The 19539-nt window shown below is 35.7% G+C and overlaps 1 protein-coding gene across 1 annotated transcript in view; it reads left to right on the forward strand.

The window, feature by feature from the left end:
- The window catches only part of LOC104378168 (adhesion G protein-coupled receptor A3-like), a 293441-nt gene that overhangs the window by 225577 nt on the left and 48325 nt on the right, over nt 1-19539 (forward strand). Inside the window, exons 13-14 of the mRNA XM_086616497.1 lie at nt 10762-10969; nt 11898-12106. Coding sequence (XP_086472623.1) covers nt 10762-10969; nt 11898-12106 — 417 coding nt within the window. The remainder of the gene's footprint in view (nt 1-10761; nt 10970-11897; nt 12107-19539) is intronic.

Raw genomic sequence — 19539 nt, forward strand, 5'->3', positions numbered from 1 at the left:
AGTATGATTAAATAGTTGTAATATTCAGTCATTTTGAGTTACTATATTACCTAATGGTTGCATCACTGTGCACTCACATTCAATAAATGGATATACACAAATTATCTAAGACTTTAGAAAAAATCATAAAATCTGTAATGGTATGTACTGCACTCTATTAAAATACATATGAATTTCATTTAGTAAAGAGTGGTTTTTCTTAAATGTATAAGCCACCAAGTATCCCTTCTCCTTTTAATCGAATTGCGTTTCTCCAACTTCGGAAAAATCTTTGTTAATGCTTTGTCTGAGTAGTGAGAAATATTCTTTTTGTTCCCATTCCTAATAGTTTCTTATGTATGATAATTACTAAGCTATGGGCCATGCAGAAAGTAAGACTGTTATGAGGCCTATATTAAAACAATTCACCTAGTTCAAAAAGCAGATTAAAAATGGTCATGGCAAAAAAACCTCATGTATGCGAGTATACCAAAGCTAGAATTCCCATGATTCCTTCTTCTAAACTGGTACTACTTATGTATAATTGAATTCCATGGTCAATGAGCTGTAAAAGGTATTTTGTTACGTATTCTGTATAATTATGATGCCTTCCTAAGATCCATGGTGATAGCTTTGTAATTATGTAGCTGAATTTCCACCTAGACAGCTCATGAAATTGTTTATTGCGACTTTATATTTAAAAAATTCTAACAATTTAGCATATGCCCATCCCATCCTCTAAGTGCATCGGCAACAATTAAAACCACAGTGTCATCAATGTAATAATAAAATTGAATACGCTTATCATCTTTCCAGAAAGGTCTCACATATTAAATATTTGAAGATGAACTGAGCTTCTGAATAAAAAGGAAAAATACTCCTTCATCCCAGGCTGCTCAGAGGAAAATGTAGTATTTCTAGGAGCTAATGCATCCCCGAAGGGCCCAGTGAGTGAAACGCTTAAGAGGGTGAGTCTTGCTGTATAGCACACTGCCAGAAGCCATCCTTTTTGAAAAGGAAGCTGCAGTGAGTCTCTGTAGGTCTGGAGAAAAACAATGGAAAGTTGCAGTGTGAATTTTGGGGTGTATCCGAAATCCTTTAAGACTTCAAGGATCCTCCCAAAAAGAAATTCCTTTAAATTCCTAGTTGAAAACTCATAAGCCGCCCTTAAGAACTCTTACATTCTCAGGAAGACCAATTTTATGCTTTCTCTGGCATAACTTTCTGCATTATGGCAAGTCTATTGTGGACTCTGCTTGACTTGCAGTAAGGAACCTTGAATTGAAGCAGTCATGTAGTGCTGTCTGAAAAATCTAGAAAGATCCTTAAAATAAAAAATTAATCTATATTAAATATAAAAACAAATAATTAACATTATAAAAAATCGTGTTGTGTTTCATATATATATATCAATTGATCTAATGTTGTTCCCTCATTATTGATTTTTGTTTTTTCTATTGTCAAGATTTGGGCAAAAGATACGTTACCATAGAAGGTGAAAACTTGGGTAAAACTTAGAAATTTTAAAATGAGATTGCTGTTGTGGAGTTTTGAAATACACAAAAGGTATACTAACAAATTATCAGCAGTAAATCGTTTACAAATGTGGTTCTTAATCCTTGTTTCTATATTGTATCTACTGGAGCAATAATGTTTGAAGTTGTCTGCAGATTAGTTGTTTTCTGAAGCTTTTGCAGAATCACCTGTTTGAACTGATATTCAAGTTGCTTCAAAGACTTTCTTTGAAGTCACCGCCATACGAGAGGTAAGTATGATGGCCCTAACTATAGGTGCAGCCTGAGTGTATGGGAGATTGCTAGCTGATCCAACAGCATAAAGAAAGGATTTTGGCTTTCATTCAGAGTGACAACATTACCTACTAGTGCTCCTACTGATGCTATCACAAATGAAGGATATCTTTATTTTATATTCTGTTTCAGGTAGAGTAAATCTAGGATTTTTGTTTAGGAATGATGGTGTAGTGATTAGGATGATTCCACTTTTGTGCAACTCTATTAGGAATGTTCATCTGAGTGTCAGTAGTTAAAGGTTATCTGTGACAGATACTGCTGTCCTGACCATCACGTGGTAAAGGAGACTGAGCTCTTGTAACTGAAGTGCTAAAGATCTCTTCAATTTTGAGGACAAATAGTAGGAAGATAAGTAATAGAAATATGCCTGTGTCTTCATTTTTTACTATTCTGTGTGAAAGCTCTGTTTCTTGTTCTATTTTTATACATTTATTTTAAGATTTCTAAAACAGGTGTATACATTAAATAAGTGGCTCAGTTTTCAAGTTCGCTGTTTGCAGCTCTTACATGTATGCAGAATTTTTTCTTGTTTCTCAAACAAATGATAATATCATTTCCATGTTCAGCATTCTTTTATTGCAGATGTAAGTCACTTGAATCTACCATTACTGTATAGGTTTTTTAACTCCCTTTCTTCTTAGTGAGATTTTTATGAACTCAATATATTAACTGTATAATGGGGATGTAAGTGAAAGTAGGAAGTTCAGGAATTCCTTTATTCTGAGAATTCATGAGTTCTCAAAAGGAATTTTAGACACTTCTTGTAAAACAGAGAAATAAATCAAAATTTTCTAGCTATATTGTGTGATTCTATCATAAAGTTTTCAAATACTGTCTCAAGAGTAGCCAATTTTTTCATGTGTCCATAATCTGTGAAAGCTATCCTGTCCTCTCTGTTATAAAGGCTGGGAAACGTTTTCATACTTTTAGGTCTGCAATTTTCCTCTTGACCAATGTCCTATTTGTCCTTGTGCTAATGCTGGTTATTTGCTCACATGACTCTTCTTCCTCCCTGGATGTTGTTGTTAAAGACAATGGTATTGTTAAACACAGCAGGCACGACCTCATCTCTTTTACTCTGCACTTGTGAAACAAATTATTCATTCTCCTTGTGACTCTATTAACCCTCCTCTACACCCATTTGTCTGTTCTGGACTGATTTTTTCCTGAGCCCAGTTGATCAAATTCATGTAGTATGTTTCTGATTAGGTCTTTAAAATCAGAGTATTTCCATGGAAATTCATCATCTTGTATGTTCTGGACTTTTTTTTTTATTGTTAAATCATAGTGACTCTGAGTTATCCTGTGATCAACCAGTGCTTTAAGGTCCTTTTCCTTGTCTGTTGCTTTCCGAAGTGGTCTGTTTCACCAGCTTATAATAAAAATTCTCTCTATAAATCTGTAAAACATATGATTTTGAACATTGTCTTAGGTGACATTACTGTTTGTTTGAAAGTCATCAAATAAAAGTTAGAAGTCCCCAAACTGATTTTCATAGAAACTTTGGATATATTCACTCCAGCCTGTCTTACCCTTCAAAGTAAATAATTCTATTATCAACTTTAGCTTGTTCCCTATTCACTTGACACTATTATAATAATAATATTCAATATATTATTGATAAAATATATATAATTATATATAATAATAATTCTCAATGTCTCAATTTAGCTAACAGTTTTCTATGTAGCATCCAACATTTTATTGTAGATCAAAGAAATTCAGTGAATTGTATTGTCTTGTCTAGAAACAAGAAGGATTATCATGTGGGTCTGGCATTATTTACCTTTGGTACACCTACCCTGTCTCCCTTTGTGTTATCTTTATTCTTTGATTTTTTTTGTCTCTTTCTCTTTTTCCCTTACAATATCAGATTAACAGGTCAGTTGTTGCTTGCAGAATTCCAACATTTTCCTTTTCTTAGAAAAATAGTATTACATTTTCTGACCATATTTTTATGGATGCATTAATAAGCAAGTCCTAAATGCTGCCCTATGGTTTGGAGGAATAACGTGTGAATGCATAAGCAGCTTCAATGCATCACGCTGGAATGCAGAAACAATGACATAGTAGTCCATATAGAATTGCCTAAAGGACACTCCCCATTTTCATGCAGTTTACCAGTCAATTCTTTCAAACTCATTAAAAGCAGCCTGTCTTGGACACAGAAGTAGACTAATCTGGTAGCAGCAGCTGTGAGTGATGTTGTGAACTGTGCAATAAAGTTGTTCATTCGTGTGTGGCTCTATACCATTATTTACATGCCAAACTTGGTTCACTCATTCACCCTAACTGTAGATTGTTTTACAGAGCAGTCATCTATGACCAACTTGGTAGATTAAAAAAAAAAAAAAAAAATTGTAGTTGTCCCTTGATTCTTTGATATCATGTGTCAGTTCTTTCAAAGATTTCTGTGAAAATATTCAGCTCTTACTGAATTTTGCTTTCAAATTTGTGGTAATTTTTATATTCCTGTTCTCATTATTGATCCTTACATTGTCTCCATGTAAACATCAACACTTTCAATAAGGCTATATAAAAAATGTGTTACCTGATTTATTTTTTTTTCAAGTTTGTTTTATCTTTACCTGATTCTTTCTATATGGCAGCTCTATGTCTTTCCTTATCCTTTTTATAATATAGATCTGAAGAATTTACTGCTGTATGTAAAATGTTTTGGGCAATTATCACTGTATCCATCCATTTCTTGAAACTTAGAATACTATTTTCTTACTGATCCGTGCTTTTTTTTTCCCTTTTCGTAGGATTTCTGATTTTATACTCATTGTCCTTTTTGATCTGATAATCCATTCTTGATCTTGTAAGTCCTGTTGACTTTTATAAAATTAATTTCCTGAGTATGCCAAGTTTCCAAATTTGAAATACAAAATTCTAATGTGGAGACTACTTTTATCGTTAAATTTTATTACAAAAAGGTTACTGTGATCAGATTTTTCATAATTACTTCATATTACTAGCTTTGCTACAATGTATTTCTAAATTTCTAAAATTCTAAAATCTATTGGCTGAATCTAACATTTCTATAGCATGACTCTAGAAAACCTTTATTGCTAATCAGTGAGAACTTTAAACACGCATTAAGATGGTTTTGTACCTTTTCATATAGTTTGCCTATATGTCTTGTTGGTGCCACATTTTCACTATGCATTAAAACAACACTTATGCCTGGCAAGAGCAAAGATATCTTGGACTCTGTACTTAGATTTCCAGATATTGAGATGGAGGTGGATTGCAGCATTACTACATAATGACTTTATCACATAATAATCCTAACATGCTTAGCGATTTCATCTCAATAGCCAGGTGATTTTATGTTGCATTTTTGGAGGTATCTCTTCATTCCTCTCTGGGAATCTATATAAATTTTGCTTTTCACTTGCTAGTCATCCCTGAGCCTTTTTAGCCTTGTGTTTAAACAGCAGTATAAAAAGGGTAGTTAAACTGTGACAAATGAGGAGGAAGGTTATATAGATAGGTTAACACAGCTGGGGATCTTACTTGATAGCCTCTCATTTAAAAAAAAAAAAAAAAATCAATCCTATCTCTTTAAAGACCTGTCAAATTATTTGTCTTTGAGTATGTGTCTTGTATAACAACATTTCTTCGAAGTAGCATTGTTTCCATTCTTTTTACAGAAACTTTATTTGGAATTTTCCCAGATAGTCTAAATTTTGGGGTTTTTTTTGTTGTTACTTTTCATACCAGAAAAAGAGATTAGTACTCAGGTACAGTCCACCTAAAGCTTCACAGCACTGGGCCAAATGCCTGTCCATTCCAAAGGAATGTTATTTAAGTATCTACCAGGAGAGACAGCTGAAAAAACAATTTGGCACTTTTTTGTTATATTAACTACCAACCCTTTAGCAAAAACTCCAAACAAATCTTCAATTGCTTGTAAGGAGCTGCTGTCTTGTTTGAGAGCCTAAAGAACATATATTATATATGTATAAGTAATTTATTTGCTTGATTTCATTATGATGACCACACTGTAAACTCAGTCAATACAAATTTAGTAATATAAGATATTACCCATAGAGCTTATTTTCTACTTTTTGTTTAGTGCTACTGTAACTTTATATAGCTTGTGCCTATTTTGGCAATACCATTACATCTTTAATAATATAATATATGGTATCTTGCATCTGAATCTGTAAAACGTCTTATCAAATTCTTTAAACTCTGGAAGCAGTGGAGCTGCTTTTCCAGTTCCTTGCCAGGCATTTAGGTGATTTCATTTACTCTTTTTTTTTTTTTTTTCCCCTCCAGTTTTGTTCTGACCTCTCATTAAGGTGCTGGTTTTTAAGTTAAGGAAATTGTCAACTTGAAAAATATACCTCATGACTGTTCTGAGGACTCAAAATTGGATGCTTTCCTGTGAAATATATTTTATCTCAAACAGAAATACTGTGCTTGAACTCAAAATCATTCTAGTCTTAAAGCATACACAAGGAAGAGCTACTGAAAATAATTTGATTTATGTCATTCCACAAAGTATCTTCCTTGATGATGATTGTGTGATAATAGGTCTGGTCTCTCAATGTTATGCTAATTTTAGACAAGTAGAATGAGATAGTGAGGAAGCAATGTTGAAAATGGAAGCAGGTCACTCTAAAGAATCGTGAAAGTAAAAGGGCCAACATATCACGAAGGTTCCTAAGGCAAGAGGCTCTTTCCTAAACACTTAAAAACTCCTTGTAAATGCTAGCATTGATTATAAGGAATGGACTGCTGACCAGAATAAAATTGCCTGGGGAAAAACTTCACTTTCAATTTTTCATTTTTCCCTTAAAACATTTTTAATAAGGGTCACACATGCATGAGCTGCAAAAATATCAAGAGTCTGTAGCTCTCAATATCCTGAGCACCATTTCCCCTTTAGATTGAGGTTTTCCATTCAAATTTGAAACTTTTGGGATCCACTAGGATTGATTTGTACTGTTTCTGTTTGTCAGATATTTTGAAAAATTCCACACACACACAAAAAAATAGCTCTGAAATGGAAACAAAAAATGAAACTTCAAAAGTACTTACAAAACCTTACTTTCCAAATTATGATTCAGAGTGTTTAAAACAACTTTTCACTTGACTTTTTGGAAAATTTCCCAGGTTCCAAGGAGTCTTAGAAGCCACAAGTCCTAGGAGGCCTCTCAGAAAATCCTCAGAGCTGGTTTAATGCTGATAAGTGCTCTTCGCTTGGCTGTAGGTCACACAGCAGATTTTTTTAATACCTGAACAGATGACATGGAAGATAACTGGGAGCTTTTGAAAGTTGTATCATTTCTATCATATTTTTGCACAAATGGGTGGATCTCTGTGGACAGCTTTTGTTTTAAAACACTGGTATTTTCCAGCAAAAAAATATTAATTAGAAAAATCTACAGCATGTTCAGGATTTCCTCTTTCTCATGAATGCCAGTACAATCCAGTTAATAGGACTATAAGTGAAATGGAGTCATGAAGGGATTATTGACATTCCATTTTGAAAAGGCTCACAGAATGTCTAAATCCTGACTGGTAAATTGCTGACACAGACTCTACACTTTTTCAGGGAAAATATGAGATGCCATTGCTGACCTGTGTCATTGCAATGCTGCAGCTCCCATGCAGGACACTTGATGGTGGTTCTATCTTTAGTGCTTTTTCTCCCCTCTTAGAGGTGGAGTGGCTTCCTGAGATGCTGCCACTAGCACAGTCAGAAATGCCTGTTCTTACGTGATGTGGTGATATGATGTCCAAATAATGTTTTTTAAAATGAAATTATTTATGTGGATTTTAAAACACCTGTAGCACAGTCATTCACTGAAAATTTGATGTCACTGTTGCTGGTATTAGTAATAATCTGTTTCCATATCGTGATTCATCTCTGGACCCAGGAGCACTTTAGAAAGCAAAAGAAATACCATCATTTTTATTTCATTAAATGTGAGGGAAACTGAGGCAAGAGTGGTGAACAGACTTATTCATCTCTACACATAAGATTAGCGGAATCCAAGACTGAGCCTCCAGTCAGGCACCATCCATCCTCTACCACAATAACAAGGATTGCCTGAATTTTCAGATCATCCCTCTCCGGTGAATGACTAATGCTATTGAAAAGAAGGTTCTCACATATCTTAGATGTAAAAATTGTTCACAAATATTTATTCATATTTTTAAACAGCATTGTCAATGTGTGGGCACTCTCAGTGTGTGCATTTTTATTAATATCCTGGCACAGGAGCTTCTTGGCAGGCATATTGCTGTAGCAGACAGTTTGATGTTTAATTTTGAGGAATTTCTATGTAAAGTAAATATTTGATGTGCAGCGAGCATTTTGACTTTACGTGTAGGTTTGCCGAGTCAAGGAACATCCCTGTCCCTTTGCCCTTCACTCCACCAGGCTGCCTGCTCTCAAAAGAAATTGTTTGAAATAACAGGTATAGTTAAGACAGTATTCACAATTAAACTGTTTCCCAGGAAGTGACTGTAGACATTATTTAGCAAGGATTATTGAATAGTTAATGTTATGGGTATTCCTCTTCTTAGTACATTTTAAGGAGAGAAATAGGGAAAAACACTCTCCTGAAGTCTAATGATGAGTTTTCTGTAAATGTGTCTTTTTGTCATGTGAGTAATTTGATTTTATGTTGCTACACATGTGAGATTTACTCAGCCAGCCCAAGGAGTGTGGTCAGTCCACACTAAATCCCTTTGTAGGCTGTCTGCAGCTTTTCTTCGCAGTGTTCGACTTTGCCCCTGTGTGGCGAAGCTTTAGTCTGTGGGTAAGACTTGGGGCACCATAGTCGGGTTCTTTTCTTTTATGCTGCATAGGGAAGGATCTCCGTGTGGGCAGAGACAGGGCGATAGCGAGGAGGTGAGAGACAGACATCACCTTGGTCTTTCCCCAGATGCGCAACCTGTCATCAGACCTGCACACCAGCTCTCTGTGCTTCAGATGTGTGCAGCCCGTTCTCTGCCCTCCCCAGTCTCACAGCCCAGCTCTGTCCACACTTATTGCTTTTTCCCAGTGGTTCCAGTAAGTCACAATAGAGAAAAAATTAGAGAACCACAATGGATTAGACAATTTCCCCTCTTAGCAGGAGTACTATAAACCTGTCGTTTCATCTGGCTTGTGTAGGACTGCTTTTGTCAAGTCATAGAACATTGTTGCTTATCCCAATGCCTTTAGCTGTTGGTTTCATTATCATAAGCTTATTCATATGCTTCTAGCTTTCTCTTTTTGCATATAATAAGTAATTAGTGTAATTTAGTATGTCGTTGTTGTTGCTTTTTTCCAGCACAGAATAATTATAAAAAATCCGATATAAATGTAAAGTTAATCACACCGTAGCTTCTCTTACACTTCTGTACATCTCTGGATAAGTCCTCAATGGTGATCTAGGGTTTGACAAATGACACCTCTAAAAATTTCTGTACATACGTATTGATAACATTCAGATGTTCAGCATATGCAGATACTTTACAATATCATGAAGTAAAATAAGTCTTTTTCAGAAGTGTGAGCTAAAGCCAATTAGGACAGCTTCAGTGAATTAGGCAGTGGAAACAATCTAAGAACGAATGCTTGATGTTTAGCTCAGTTAATTCCAATTAAAGCCTTCATAATAATTTTAAAATCTAATGTGGAAATGTCCTGTTGCTATTTGCTCTGTTTTTCCTGAGTAATTTTAACAAGTGACATCACCTAGATTGAATACTTACTTAAAAAAAGAATTTTTGGCGTTTCTATTGTTAAAATTGCGAAACCTTTCCAAAATATACTGAAGCCTTTATCTGTTTATTTAAGCATCCCAGTGACATCACAGACTACTCATGCTTTTCTCCCATATTTATTGTGAGGTCACTAGATACTTCTCATATTCATTTTAGTTTACTGATCTCTGTTCTATATTTTCTCTCTCAAATCTATGTTTCTCCCAGCACATGGACATATATTAATGTCATCTTTGTTTATATTATTGTGAAGATTGTTGTTTTACTTCTCGAAGAGGTAGCGCACATGTGCTATGAGTAAAGTGTGTGATAATCTATGTAAATTATGTGCGCAGAAGCTATACTTTGCCCTTGGGGGAAATGCAAATTAGAACATTTTGTAGTTTGTTTGTTTTTAAATACATACACTTTCACTTCAAGGCTCAGGACAGCCTGCCTATTTATTTTCCCATTGCTCATCATTTGTTTTTTCTTGTAAATATCTCAGTCTTTAATGATTAGTTTGCTACTTTGGCAGGAAAAAAAATGCAGGATGAGTTAAGTCCTGCATTTAACGTTTGGTGTATTTTATAGCTCTGCTGTGGGGGAATTATCTGCTTGTAAAAGGGTGTATAACACACAACTCAAAGCCATTAGAGTGATCTGACAGTCTTCATTCATTTTCTCCTAGTGCTGTCCTGTTTTCTTCTGTTACATTAGTGCTTGTAATATTTTTTAATCCTGCATTACTGAAACACTGAGTTAACTGATTTTCCTTATATGAAGTAAGAACATTCATAGAACGTGTTGTTTGCTGCACTTGCAGTTCTCTGCTGATGTAATTTTTTATATTAATAAAATTATTTTTATACTCTTTAAGTACCCTTTCGGAGAAATGTTTTAATGTAAGTTGTCTGATTCTGTTTTAAGTGAAGGAGAAAACCTGGTAGAGGTTGTCTCTTTAAATCAGATCTGCAGTGTTGATGGACCCTCTAGCAGGCACGGTAAGAACCATTCTCACCTCTGCAGCAGGGAGCTTGACCATATAGACTCTCACATTCAATCAAAACGTTTTCCCTTTTAATATGCACTGTACCAATCCTATTCCCATGGTTACAGCCCGTGCTTCTTTGGTTGCTTCCAGTCTATTGGAAAAGGAAGGCAGCATACATTTTTTGTACAGGAGTTTAAAACATCATGAAAGCAACCCTGTTGTGATTTGCATTTTAAATGTTTCTTTTTTTTTCTCATTGTACAGAATGCTGTAGCAGTAGCTTCAGTTCATTTGCCACAGTCTGTCTTCTCTCAGTCTTCAGCCTGGCAATCTGTTGATAACTCCACTTGCAAGCTACAGTTTATTGTCTTTCGGAATGGAAAACTCTTTCCTAGCACAGGAAACTCATCAAATCTTGCAGATGATGGGAAACGTAGGACGGTTGCCACACCAGCTGTTTTTGCTAAAATAGGTGAGGAGTTGTTATGCGTTATTTCTTTTGATCTAAAAGCTACGGTATACTTGATTATGTGGAGAATAGAGGAGCAGAGTATACAGTGCACTGAGATGCTGGAAGCAGTCTCTTTCTGTTTAGTACATTTGTTTGCAATTGTTCCTATCTGCATGATTTTATTCAAATTATCCTTCAAATGAAGAAATGCACTTGCTGTATGAATAGAATGCAAATTTTGGACTACTATTTGTTAACAGTGTTGTTACAGATGCTCGTTTCTTAAAGCATGGTGCTATTAGGAAAGAGCCTTGTTTTTACAATGAAAATGGCAATGTTAACATCCTAGACACTGATAAAAATAAGGATTCTGGAGTGGGAGTAGTGCCCTGTTGCATGTATCAATACTCACCAGTAGACTTTCTGATACGATGAACGTAAAACAGGTGTTGTGAAAAGCTTTTGTCTAAATGTAATATATCGTATGTGCTAGTGAGTCATTATTTTGATTAATTATTCACCCAGGCAATTTTACTAAATTTATTTGATACTGAGTAGTGCTCTCATTTCTATTAACATTTTTTAAATGTTTAAATGTGACTTTCAAAGTGCAGAATTGTCTCACCTATTAATCATACCATGAAACTGAGCTGTTTGCAGTTACATGGGCAATAGTGATCGTAACTGAAGAATCTGAAACAGAAAAAAAATCTGCCTTGTGAAGGATGATTAGATCATTTGGACACATTATGGGACTGAAATGTTCAGATTTATTTATGCTATTGCAAACTTTTCTGAATGTGAGCACTACCTTTGATTTTGACCATTATGAGTATATATATCTATTGCTTTTTTCCCCATAGTTTAGTGTATCTGATCTCTTTGCACAACATTCATCAATAAAGGGTTTTCCACTTCATCTCTCTGATTCAGTTTGTTGCTTTTGCAGATGGGTGCAGTTTTGGAAACCTCACCAGCCCTCTTACTATAGGGTTGAGGCACTTTGCACGGGGTATAGACCCCATTGCAGCCTTCTGGGATTTTGACCTTCTAAATGGACATGGAGGCTGGTGGGGAGAAGGGTGCCACATAATTAGTTCTGCAGGCAATATTACCACCATTCAGAGTACGCACTTCAGTAACTTTGCAGTGCTAATGGTAAGTATATGACTTAGCAAATACACCTATATTTCTCTCTCTCTTTTGCCATACATGTGTGTTCTTTTGATGTGCATGTGTATCATTCTTACTGGTCAGTAACTGACCTTCTGTTTTCTGTAATGTTTAGTGTAAGACAATCGTAAAGAAAGAAAGTTATTTACCTGCTAGTAAATTAATAAAGCTGGTGGTCAGTTTTAATATCCATACAGGCCTAATCAGAAATGACATTAAAGTCAGTGTTAGAAATGAAAGTTCCATGAAGGAACGATTAGTATGTAATGCTTATAAATTATAGGACAGGGTTTAAAAATGTATACTCCTGTGTGCTTTTACATCAGCACATCTCAGAGGCTGGTCTGCTTTTGTTCCTGCCCTGCACTGTGTTGATCATACTAATTAGTTGCAGGCATACCGCAATGTTGAATCATTTAATAAATGGAGAGGAATAACGTCTTCTGCTCTTTTAAGTAAGGACAGTGCCGTCCTTGTTGATCCTGTAGGAGTTTTAGTTTGTATACCAATGCTGATAGCCTTCTTATGAAATTGCTGTTCATGAAGAAAAATATTTCTGTGCAGTGCTAACACAGCCTGCTTTGGTCTGTTCACTCACACTTACAGTTCCCATTGCAGTTATTTAACTATGCTGCTTAACAGAAAGTTACCTTCATGAAAGCAAAAATATTATGCATGCAATAATGATCTGCTATTATGCAGGGAATAAAGGCAAGTGAAAAGAAAATAGCTTTCTGACATATATAGGTGAGAAAATGTTTGCACCATTAAAAATATTTTTTATAAACCAGTTGTAAAAAGATTAGCCAGATGTGTACTATTAATACTGGATTGATCCTGAATGCTGGTGCATGATTGCACTGTAGATGCTGCTTGTGTACATTACAGAAATGTTTATAGTTGAGTAAATAATCTATTGTGTGTGTGTGCAAGGGATGGCAAACATAGGCGACAGGAATTGCGAGGACGTGTGCAGAGAATACCAATCTGCTGCTGTCAGATGGAGCCCAGATGGCGGCCAATCATCGCACACGGCTGTGGCACCCACCAGTTAAATGCGGATATTATCGGCCACTTCATGAGAACTGATTTCCCTCAGAGTTACTTGGATGTTTTTTCACCCATTTCAGAATTCTTCAGAATTTAAGAGCTGTTCCTAAGATTTGACGACATCAAATATACCTCATTTTCTACAGCTTCTATGCGTTCCCCTTTTCCCCCAGCAGCATGTTTCCCTGAAGGTGAAACATGATTTCGCTTTGAGGATGTTTTTCTAAATTCATTAAAGAAGGCACCTGTTGGCTTTGCAGGTGCCACACCCAAAATGGCTTCCTCCTTCAACTGCCTGAGTTCAGCCTGTTCTTCTTAAACTTTGGGTAGTTATTAAGTTTTAATTACTTGCTTGCAAACAACCAATTTCATGGTTTCGTTTTGTTTGCAAAAATCTTACAATGCCACTTAATTTTTGGTTTGTGAAGCCAAATGCACGTTTATCTCTGATAAGGTGTAGCAGATTGAGTTTTCTACAATCATAAAGGCAACTGAGGCACCTTTTACTGCCGTTTTTGCATCTGGTATGTAATTCTGGTTTAGATCTTGTGGCGGCGTTTTGTTATGGTAATTCAACTTTGTTTTTTTTCCCATGTGCATCTTCCACTTTTATCTCTGCAAGACAAGGAATTAGAATCTTGGACTGACCCTTGCTTTGCAATTGATATGGTGGCAAACAATGTGGTATGTTCCTTAGCTTGTGTTTTGCAGTCACTTTTAAGGAAAAATATTCCTGACCTCAAGTCATTTTAATATGTATGTATATATACACACAGACAAGCGTGTCCTAAAACAGCTGTCTTTATAAACAGGTATTGGAAAAGTTTTGCAGCGTTGTTATGTGCAACCATTTTCATTCAAGTGTTCTTTCTTAATCAGTGTATTGTGGCATAAAGTCAGGGATTGTTTTATTTGATAAAAACTATGCTTTTCTGGGCAGTTCAATTCTCATACTAGAAACGAAAAAAAATTCCTCATTCTGCTTAGCTATTAATTTATAATATGAACGATGTAAAGTGCCTACGTCTATCTTTTTAATTCACACCTGAGTGCCTAATATATTTTAAAATACTAACAAAATGACAGCAAATCGGAAATAGCTAGCATATGGTATGTAGCCAATTAAATTAGCAACAATATCATGATACACATTATTAATATATAATTCTCTAATCTATTAAACCATAAAAATTTATAAATGGTTATTATATTTTGGGGTAATAGCAGAAAACTAAAGTAGCATCTGTAAACTGAAGAGCAGCAATAAAGTGACAGTGATGAAGGTTTACATTACCATTAGAATAATGTATTTCATGCTGTGGAACAAGATGAAACAGAAGCCTCAGTTAATCCAACTGTCCATTTTATAGCTAGTACAGCACATTCTGATTTGTCATCTTTTTAAATAATAAGAGAATGTTCCCTGAACTGCTTTTATAAAAGTTGTTTCTGCCTATGAACCATAAAAGGGTTAAAATTAAGGTTTCATACAGTCCTTTTTTTAGAAAGACAGTAATCAAGGATTTATCAACTACAATTGATAATTAATAAGCATGAGCATACTTCAAGTGAGAGGATTCATGTAGAGCCGTTTCATTTCTCTCTGTGACAGTTGTTCAAGTGATGTCAATGAGAGAGAGAGAGTACAGTTTGGAGGTTAGGTTGGAAAAGGAGATACAAGCTCCTTTCTTCACACTGCTCTCACACTTTCACTCTGCTCTGGGTTGAGCCCGTGGATGGAAGGAAAATAGTAGTGTCAGACATAATCTTTTGAGGCATTATCTTTTTCTGATCAGCTTTTGAATGGTATGTCCTAGGAGTGAGAATAAAATACTGTGAACTAAACTCCTGAGTTATATTCCTGCCTTTCCCTTCATATACTGTGTGTTTAGACCAGTCTTCTGTTCTGTCTTTTCTTCTGTTATATGTAGGAGGAAGAGAAATGGTCACACTCCAGTTTCTTTTGGAGGTGGCCAAAGCCCTCTAGGGTCTTGAACTATGAACCTCTGCCATATGATTTTCTGGTTTAGACCAAAATTATGAACTTATATATTCTGAAGCTTTGGTATATCTAATTATAAGTATTTGTTCTATAAATGCTATGTATTTGTGAGCTGAGCTGTATATCAATATTTTAATTTTTCAAGACAACGTTTGTGTATGTTATAACCAATCTATTGCCCTGTAGCTGTAGTATATCTAAGTGAAAACTCTTCAGGAGATAACAAAAATATCCAACAGCAATACTGAATTTCAAAATTTGCTACATATGTTTTGACATGTATTGTCTTTTGTTCTTCCTTTCATTTTTCTCAGAACAGAATGACAATTCAGTAGTGATGGTGGTGGTGTTTAACCCTAGCTGGCACCTAAGAACCACACAGCTGCTCATTCACTCCCCCTCAGCAGGATGAAGGGGAAGAGAATTGGAAGGTTAAAAGTGAGAAAACTCGTGGATTGAGATAAGAATGGTTTAATAATTGAAATAAAATAAAGTAGTAAAAATAATAATAATAATAAATAAAAGGAAAATAACAAAAATAGATAAATAAAACCCAAGAAGGACAAGTGGTGCAAAAGTAAACAATTGCTCACCACCAATCAATCGATGCCCAGACAGTCCCTGAGCAGCAGTCCCCTCACCAACCTTCCCTTATTTTTTTTGCTGAGCATGATATGTTTTTTTTGCATATGATATGGAATATCCCTTTGGTCAGTTGGGTTCAGCTGTCCCAGCTGTGTCTCCTCCCAGCTTTTTGTGCACCCCCAGCCTACTTGCTGGCGAGGTGGTGTGAGGAGCAGAAAAGGCTTTGACTCCGGGTAAGCACTGCTCAGCAGTAACTAAAACATATTATCAACACTGTTTCCAGCACAAATCCAAAACATAGCTCCATAGTAGCTACTATGAAGATAATTAACTCTACCCCTGCCAAAACCAGCACAGGTGGATATTACTGTATTTGTATACAGCATTTCCTTTTCCCCTTCAGACTGCTTTGTCAATAGTCTGCCAAATGAACACTAGTAAAATTCTTAAATCTAAGTATGCTACTTCTCAATTAACATAAAATGGATTAATGAATATTGTTAGCATTTTTAATTGTAATCCTGAAGATAGGCTAAATGAACATCAGATCATAAACAATCCCTTTCCTGTTTTATCACAATGTATCTCATTATTCCAAACAAATATAGGTGGGGTTTTTGCTGGATTATTTTTTTCTTTGTGAGTCATTATTTGCAAAAGTAGTGTACAGTCAGTGATGACTATTTGAGGTAATTAGGGCTGAGGAGACTGAGCTGACAAAAACAGGGCCAATTTGGAACTATTCTGGAAACAAACCTTGGAAAACCCTGTGAATGAGAAATTGAGGAGAGGCAGGATACTAGGAACGGATCATGCTGAGTTAACAGGATTTTTCTCCTGTTGTTTTACAAGCATTCCCTGAATCTTTTAAGTCTTTCCAAATTGGTAGGATCATAGTACCCCACAAGCTACATTCTCAGTATTTTCAGTGTGACTGGAGACAATTGCAGAATTTCTTAGGCCTATTCATGAAGTTCAATTCTGAAAACAATCTTCTAAACTTCCATGTTTCAAGTCTTCTCCAAATTAAACAGCCTGTCTAAGCCTTTTGAGAAATTAATTCATGAGTCAGGGAAGTATTACAGAGATGTCATTTAGAAGGTTGACATAATTACAGTATTTGACATTTTCCCCATAGAGAACACAGGGTTTTCTAGTAACAGGCTGTGGAAATGTGATTCAGTACTTTGAAAAATCAGGCTGCTTATAAAGAGAGGTTTAAGGGTAAACTTTTCAATTTTTTTTTGTGTTTAAACACCTACTTTTATGCCTACAGAATAGACCTGAGCAGAGTTTAAGTGCCAAAGACTATAAAAGTGATCCAGAAAGTTTACCTACTGTCCACAAAATTAACATTTAGCGTAGTGGGAACTGCAAAATTCCCTGGAATTCGATTCCTCTGCATTTTCATAGATGCTTCCCAGTGTGAAGAGATAGATTTCTATGCTCTGCTGTCACTCAGAGGCCTGGCAAAGAAGCACATACTCTTCACCTATGTCCACAGCTGGTGTGTACTGCTCACCTAACGGAGAATGCTTAGCCCACATGGACAGCATTGAGACCAGCTTCCCAGAAAAGGTCACTTTTTTCAGAATATTTCTGAATGTGCCAATCTTTTGCATAAAGCTTTGGACTTAGAGTACTCATAAGAGCGAGATCTGGCTTTTATTCCTTTCTCTTTGGATTACATCTACTTTTTATTAAATTACACTTAATAACATGTATTATTTCCTCTGTAAAATGCAAAAACTGAATTGGTACTGAGGACAAAAATCCCGGTTTGTCTTCTTCAAAATGTACTAACTTCATAACAATTAAGCCTCTGGCTCAAGCTCGCTCTTTCTATTTGCTCTTGCTTTCTGCTGGATTAATGGATCTTGTATTCTTGGTGGTGCAGCTTCAACCAGAGGGTAAAGGCATCCAGACTATAAAGGAGCTCAATAAAATGGGCCAGTTCTTGGCAGATTGAAATGTAAGTTAAAGATCTAGAATCTGGGTCTTGTGCCGTCTTGGTGGCTTCTACTGAACTCCTTCCAATTTGTTGATGTCTTTCTTGTACTGAAGTGCCCCAAATGGGGGACGCTACTCAACATTTGGTCTCACAAGTGGTGAATAGAAGGGAATAATCACTTCCCTCAGCCTACTGCCTGCACTCTTGCTAATATGGCCCAATATGCGGTTCATCTCATGTTGTCGCAAGGGCTCACCATTGCCTTGCTTTCAATTTAGTGTCCACCAGGACTCTCTGATCTTTTTCTGCAAAGCTGCTTTCCAGTCAGTTGTCCTTCAGCCTGTACTGTTGTCGGGGCTACTCTGTCCCAGAGACAGGAAACTTTATTTCTCTTCATTGAACTTCATGAATTTCCTGTAAACCCATTCGTCCGGCCTGTTGAGGTCCTGCCAAATGGCAGTCTTGCCCTCCAGCACATCAGCTACTCCCCCTTGATGTGCACTGCAGTGTTTTCAGCTCTCCATAGAGACCCAACTCTATGGATTGTTTCTATATTCTGGTGCTCTTAAACATCCTAATATTTGGCACCTCATTTTTAAGTTTTGTTTTGTTTAAGTAGGAGGAATCTAAATGCAAACAGGAATCTAAATCTTACCATAACTGATTGTTCAAATGCGCTTATTTTTCCAAGTCTCTTTGGCTCTTGTATACCACTTTCTTGCGGAATGCAATTTCAGGTGGCCTGCTTCAAACACAGAAACCAATTAGACTATACTTTCTAAAGTCATATATTACAAGCAATATGTTAAAAATAAATGTTTAATTTGCCAATATAAGTAGATGGATTACGAAAATTGACAACACAAACTAGATTGGTTTTAGCAGTTGTGATTTTGTGAAAGTACCAGATATTTAGTATAAGTTTACTGTGTCTTCTCCCTCAGATTTCTCAGCTTCTGCTATTAGATGTCACAGGGCTGCCTTTGGTATGTAATTTGTCTATACCTCTCTATGCTTTCATATTGTGTTTTAACTGATCAATACAGATGTGTCTGTTTCAGTCAATTTTTGGAATGAAATCTCAAGTAAAAGTTACAGTCCTATTTGCACTCTGATGTTTCTATAATTCTGATTGTTGGATGAAATAGCTGATAAAAAGTCTGTTCTGTCACTAATTTCCATCACTAAATTCTATTGTGCTTTTTACACAGTGGTGGCATTGACAGCTGAAAGAGCCTGATTGCACACTTTCTTATAAGGTTGAATGAATGACAATTTCTCATTAGACAACGTTTTACTGGTCTTGTAGTTGTAGGCAGCAGTTTGTAATGGTCAAAGTCCTGTGTGTATTCATTTTCCTGTAGATAATTCCTGCCATTTTCCAATATCATCATCATTTGAATCTCCTCTAGGAAATAAAACCAAACCTACCTTTTTAAAATGTAACATACAATTATACTGCTTTGCATACAGCATGAAAAAAAAAAACTTTGTTTCCTGCGTGCTGTCTTCCCCAGAGGATTACGCAGAGGATGGTTGACAGATCAATAAGGTTTAATTATGGTCAAAAGCAGACAAGATAAATTTATTATATATCTATAATGAAATCAGTTTTCAATATACAAAACTCTTAAAAAGGATATTCTACATTGGTAATAATGCATTATGATACTCAAAAGTTTTGCCATTTATTTACAAAATTAGAAAAGAGCTAATAATAACAAATGAATATTTTAAAACAGAATTAGCTTTGAGATGCTGATTGTTCTTGATTCTTCTACAGGAAAAATTGCTGTATTCCTGTAGGACAATAGGACATTTGCTTTTACA

This window comes from Tauraco erythrolophus, chromosome 9, assembly GCF_009769465.1.
Source record: "Tauraco erythrolophus isolate bTauEry1 chromosome 9, bTauEry1.pri, whole genome shotgun sequence".
Taxonomy (NCBI): domain Eukaryota; kingdom Metazoa; phylum Chordata; class Aves; order Musophagiformes; family Musophagidae; genus Tauraco; species Tauraco erythrolophus.